The 6,425-nt window shown below is 38.0% G+C and overlaps 1 protein-coding gene across 1 annotated transcript; it reads left to right on the top strand.

Moving 5' to 3' along the window:
• Nucleotides 1–2,077: 2,077 nt before the first annotated feature.
• LOC127095099 (uncharacterized) lies at nt 2,078–2,601 on the top strand. Its single transcript, XM_051033835.1, has 2 exons — nt 2,078–2,246; nt 2,326–2,601. The coding sequence occupies exons 1-2, from the start codon at nt 2,106–2,108 to the stop codon at nt 2,599–2,601; spliced, it is 417 nt and encodes a 138-aa protein (XP_050889792.1). The 5' UTR covers nt 2,078–2,105.
• The last annotated feature ends 3,824 nt before the right edge of the window (nt 2,602–6,425 follow it).

The following is a 6,425-nucleotide window of genomic DNA, read 5'->3' as shown; positions in this document are numbered from 1 at the left end:
TCTCATCCCCTCATTCTATTTGCTTGCTAACATCATTTGTACAAAAACACATATGCACACAAGAAAGGGCTCCGTAGGAGTACCTAGGACACTTTGGGTGCTAACACCTTGCCTCTGTGTAACCAACCCCTTACCTGTAATCTTTTACATTTTATTAGTTTTGATTTGAAAACTTCTTATTTTTGGGTTTTGTTCGTACTTTTCCCTTTTCTCTTGGAAACAATAAAAGCACGGTGGTGACTCTTGTTATTTGATGCCTTGCTTATCCATAGCTTGATGATCATGAATTTACCGCTACAGTCCTATATCAATATAATGCTACCATGTTGGAGAATGGTCAAGAGGTTCCTTTACCTATGACCAGTTCGGTTGTGAGCATTACTGATGTTACCAAGGTGATCCGCAATGGTCGTGTGTTTGGGCCGGTGTTCCCAAAAAACATAGAGGATGTATCTGTTAATAAGAAGGTTGATGTACAAGTGGTAGAGTCTGTTAGCGCTCCAAGGTGTCAGTCTGGTACATCCAGCGGCTTGAAGCCTAAGAATGATGATGAGGTGCTTAGATTGATGAAGAATAGCGAGTTCAATGTGGTGGAGCAGCTGCTCCAAACTCCCTCAAAGATCTCAGTACTGTCTTTGTTAATGAACTCAGAAGCACATAGAGAAGCATTGAAGAAGGTATTAGAGCAAGCTTACGTGGAACGTGATGTTACGGTGGATCAGTTTGATCATATTGTGGCTAACATGACTTCCTGCAACAATCTCAGTTTCTGTGATGAAGAACTCCCCGAGGAGGGTAGAAATCACAACTTGGTTCTGCATATCTCAATGAATTGCAAAGATGATGCTCTTTCGAATGTATTGGTAGACACCAGGTCCTCATTGAATGTACTTCCGAAATCGACTTTGTCAAAGTTATCATACCAAGGAGCTCCGATGAGATATAGTGGTGTGATCGTCAAAGCAATTGACGGTTCTGGCAAAACTGTAATTGGCAAAGTGGACCTTCCATAGATGATAGGTCTGAGTGACTTCCAAATTACTTTTCAAGTAATGGATATCCACCCGACCTAGAGTTGTCTATTGGGAAGCCATGGATTCATGAGGCAGAAGTTGTTACTTCAACGTTGCATCAGAACCTGAAATTTGTCAAGAATGGTAAGTTGGTTATTATTGGTGAGGAGAAGGTATTGTTGGTCAGCCACATGTCATCTTTCTCTTACGTAAAAGCTGAGGATGAGGTTGGAACTCCGTTCCAAGCCTTATCTATTGCTGAAGAAAAGAGAGTTGGGGCACCCATGTGCTCATTCAAAGATGCACTGAAAATTGTTGAAGATGGTCAGTCTGATCAGTGGGGACAGATGATAGAAGTCTCCGACAACAAGAGCAGAGCCGGTTTGGGTTCCAACAAAGTTCATCAGTGGTTAGAGTTGAAGATATGCAACTCAATTTCCATAGCTCAGGGTTCATTCATCGAAATGAACAACACTTAGTTGATGTGATAGAGGGTGATGAAGATGAAGATTGCACCAATTTTGTGACGCATGAAAAGGCTTGCAACAATTGGATAGTCGTTGATATTCCTATTATTATGCATCGATATAAGTAATTGCTTTTATTTGTTTTTGAAAATCCTTCAACTATGCCTAAGGGAGAAGCGAACATTGTTTGGCATTTTCGAATTCTGATCATCAATAAAATATAATTTTATTCATCCACATCTATGATGTTTTATTTTGGGTTAAATACACTTTACCCCCCTGTAATGTTAGCGAGTTTAGGATTACCCCCCTGGTAAAGTTATTTTTTCAATACCCCCCTTATGTTATGTAGATTCCTTCATAGAACCCCCTAATATCCAGGTGGCATGGAATCTTGGTTTTTTATTTCAGACGTGGCTTTTTAATTTTTTTATTTTCACATGTGAATCTTCATTAGGTCTCCAGCATGGCATAAACTAGAAATTAGGGTTCCAAATCCATCCCTCTCTCTCTTCGTGAAATCCATCCCTATCCCAAATCCATCCCTCTCTCTCTTCGTGAAATCCATCCCTACCCCAAATCCATCCCTCTCTTCATCTTCGTCCGTGTCCCCTTCATCTGGGTTATGGGTGGCAGCAAGGCATCTTCCACGAGTGAAGTTGGAAACGGCTTCCCAAGATGTGGATGCAATGAAACCATGAAGTTGTTCGTCTCCAAGTCAATTGAAAACCCCGGTCGCAAATTTTGGAAATGCAGGAATTATATGGTGAGCAATTTTGAAGCATTTTATTATTTTGAGTTTGATTTCGAAATTAATTGTTGGTGGTGTTTGTCTCAAATTGCAGAATGGGTGCGGTTTATTTTTGTGGGATGATTTGGTCAGTGAGTTTGCAGTGAAAGAAACCAATCCGTCCGGATGCCGCCAATGTGAAGTCAACAAGGCTTATTTGATTGAATTTGCTAAAGAGATTGTTGAGGAGATAGATTGCAGAGTCGGAAAGCTTAACAAGTTAGAAAAACTGAAGAAAAAGATTGCAATGGAAAAGAGGAAAAATTTATGGTTAATGTTTGTAATTGGTCTGTCATGGATGTTGATAGCAGCTATGGTTAAGTTAGTCTAATGAGTCTGTCATGTAATTGTTATGTCATTAGTGTTTTTCAGCAATGTAATGTTGAACTTGTAATGTGTTCATCAATGAAATGTAATCTGTTCATCAATCTTAAACTGTCAGTGCAGCATCATTATTTGATTAAACTTTCAGCATTCAATCTACCAATAATGACAGAAAAAAGTTATATCATAATGAAAGAGCAAAATTGCAAAATCATCAGAAAACTACAGAACAATTTTATAGTCAGTAATTCTAAAGAGAATATGACATAGTAAACATATAAATAAATTGAAATATATTAATGTAGTCTATCTCTTAAACTTTTTCAGTGCAGAATTCAAGGTGAATGTAATTAAATACTTTGGCTTTTTCTTTAGGTCCTGCAGAATTCATGGTTTTGTTGTAAGATTAGTGCACAGACTAGCCATGGCTCTCTGCAAAATTCATGTGCAATGAAAATGCAGAGATTGAGGATGAGATAGTTTGAGAGGATATGTGATTGAGAGGATTTATGGATTCTGAAATCGATCTTCTGGCCAAATTAAGGTGTTCTCCAATTTATAGATGATGAAAGAGTTAACAGAGTTAACTCTGTTAACTTGGATCAAAGCAAAGTTCGTTAGATGTGATTCACATTGTTAGTTTTAGGGCAATGTGATATGTTAGAATCAGTTGAAATCATTAGAACCGTTAGTTAGTTAGGTTTATAACTGTTAATGTTAGTTAATTAATTGTTACTACTGGAAAATTCATGTAGCAGGTCAGATTGAAGTTGTGTGGTGGCTGCTAAAAAAGATGGCATGCTAGTGCAGGTATACTTTCAATAGGTTTTGTTAGTTTTTGAATTGACAAATGCAAATTATCAGGTATGCTGTAGGGTGTTAGCTTTGGTAGGATTCGATGATGAGCTATTAGTGCATGTTGGATATGGTTAACTCAGTTGCAAAGCAATTGCAATGTGAATCCTGTTGAACTGGTTAGATCTATTAGGTTTTGTTAACTTTGAACTGCTCATGTCTTTTATTATGCCATGCTAGCTGCTTGGACTTACGTTGTTGAATACATTAGATGTTTTGTATCGTTGCTACTGATATGCTTTTACTGCTGCTTGTATAAGTGGGCAGAAATGTGTTGTTTTATTATTTTACACCTTCGAGAACAGCTTCAAGAATGTAACCTATAAGTGGGGAGAAAAGTTGAAATCTGCAGGCTAATGTGACAGACTAGCCATTGTGTTTTATAGACAATACACACCAATAATGTTAAACTGATACATTAGAATTGATCATCACAGTAAGTGCATATGTTTGTTACAAAAGGATTACAAAATACATGTCTTCAAAGATCAGTTGGCATTACAAAAGAGTTTTCCAAAAGGATTACAAAATACATAGCAGAAACATAATAATCAGTCCCTCATTTTGAAGTGGGTATGTCTTCATTTTCTGGTAGGGTAATTGGTTTGTCACTAGATATTCCTTCACCTGTTATGGGTCTTTTAAACCAACTCAACTTGATCCTCTCACTTTGCCTTCTTTTGATGATAGGTTTTTTTTCAACCCTTTTTCTGGATTGTTTTGTGATTGAGGCAGCCACACTAGATCCTGTTTGACTCATAATAGTTGGAACAGGCATATCAGTTGGAGGCTGTGGATCAGTTGGAACAGGCACATTTGTTGGAACAGTCATATCAGTTGCAGTTGGGGCAGGCATATCAGATGCAGTTGGCATATCATTTGCAGTTGGCATACCAGTTGCAGTTGGCACATGTCCTTTTTTAGGTTTTCTCTACAATGTAAGACACAATGTATGGTTGTCATCACAATGCATATCACAATGAAGAATGTAAGACAGAATGTAGAATGTAAGACAAAATGTATATCATAATGAATTACCTTTCTTTTAAGTGCATTGGGATCCTGAGTGGTAGCCTTACAAGTCATAGCATTGTGACCAAAATTATCACATTTGGTGCACTTATATGCAACACCAGATCTTCTCTTCCTTGCACCATCCTCTCCACTTTCTCTTATCCTAATCTTCTTAGGTCTACCAGGACCATTTTTATATGCAGGTGGTAGAGGTGGTTCCATCTCAACTTCTGGCCACATATCTTGACCATTGATTGGACTTACTGAAAATCCATAACATAGTGCAAACTTTTCTCTTGTGTAACAAGCATCAACAAATTCATCAGGGTTTTGCTTTCTATAACTCAGAGCAGCTACAACATGCCTACATGGAATTCCTACTAATTCCCAAAAATTACAACTACATGACCTTTTAGCAATGTCAACAATAAATTCATGTGTGTTGTAACTATGTGTAACCTGAAAAGTCTCAGCAATTGACCATGTTGGCAACCAATGACCACTATTGAACACCTCATTATCTAACCTTCTCCTAGGTATTGGCATCACCTTATGTGGCCAATTTTCTAGTTTACTTGCAGAGGTGGATAACCTATTCATCAGATATTTTCTTATCCACTCACACATTGTGAGTATAGGTTTGTCCCTAGCAGCTAGAATGGTAGCATTAAAAGACTCTGAGATATTATTCATCAATGTATCACATTTAGGGTAAAAAGAAAAGGCATGCTTACACCAGCTTTTGGTAGGAACAACCATCAACCAAGTCCAAGCATTGGGATCTGCATTCTTCAATTCATTCATCTTTTGGACCCATGCCTGATAGTATGTGGCTTTAGCAGCTCCCATCATTAAATCTCTAATAAGGGCTCCTCCACCAAACCTTTTCTTGAAATTAGCATACAAGTGCCTAAGACATAATCTATGCTCAATAGTATCAGACAATTCTTCAAATACAGCCACAAGTCCCTGATATAAAATAGAAATTTTTTCAACATTTAGAGAATAGAATAATTTGCAACAGAAAGATAGAGTTAAATACATACCTTCTGTTGATCAGAGATAAATACATATCTTCTATCCTGACCAATGTCCTCCATTAGTAGTTGTATAAACCATCTCCAACTATCCTTTGTTTCATTTTCAACCACACCAAATGCCAAAGGGAAGTATTGATCATTAGCATCCCTGCCTACAGCAATAAGTAACTGTCCACCATACTTGGTCTTTAAGTGACATCCATCAACCCCCACAAATGGTCTGCATCCATGAATAAAGCCTTTCTTACAGCCATCAAAACAGAAATAAAATGACCCAAACCTTGGTTGTATGGATGGACTAGGTCTTTCTACATTTATCTTCACAGTGTTGCCATGGTTTACCCTTCTTAGTTCTTCTGCATACCTCCATATGGAAGCATACTGATTGTCAGCATCACCTTCAATTATCTTCTTGGCAATTAGCTTAGCCCTCCATGCTTTTGCAACAGTAATACCCACAGAATATGTTTGCCTCATATCTTGGATGATGTCTCTTATCCTGACTGTATCAGAAGTTTGCATCCTCTTTACCACATGCTTGGCCACCCACTTTGAGCTAGCAGACTTGTTGTTCAAAACCCTAGCACATGTGTGCTTATGTACAAGTGTTTTTATAGCAAAAGTCTCCTTGTGGCCCACCTTAGAGCATAAGACTAAAAACCCACATTTATGCTTACACACCACCCTTACCCTATCTCCCTCATTTTTCACAAAAGAAATTTCCCTCCCATTAAGCACTGACCACTCACGGATAGCTGCCCTAAAGTCATCAAGTGTGTTGAATTCCATACCCCACTTGAATATAAAGTCTTTGTTTAGATGCTCTTTCCTAAACCTAGCATACTTGGGCCTTTCTTCATCACAAGAATCATCTGGGTCAGAACTATTCAACTCATCACTATAGTATACATCATCTGAATCC

Source organism: Lathyrus oleraceus, chromosome 6, assembly GCF_024323335.1.
Source record: "Lathyrus oleraceus cultivar Zhongwan6 chromosome 6, CAAS_Psat_ZW6_1.0, whole genome shotgun sequence".
Lineage (NCBI taxonomy): Eukaryota > Viridiplantae > Streptophyta > Magnoliopsida > Fabales > Fabaceae > Lathyrus > Lathyrus oleraceus.
The sequence above is the reverse complement of the archived record's forward strand: the minus strand, read 5'-3'. Positions and strand labels throughout refer to the sequence as shown.

Excerpts from the sequence above, each read along its gene's own strand:
- LOC127095099 (XM_051033835.1), top strand. The coding sequence starts at position 2,106 with ATGGGTGGCAGCAAGGCATCTTCCACGAGTGAAGTTGGAAACGGCTTC. Across the intron at positions 2,247-2,325 it reads GGAAATGCAGGAATTATATG|AATGGGTGCGGTTTATTTTT; the intron begins GTGAGCAATTTT and ends CTCAAATTGCAG.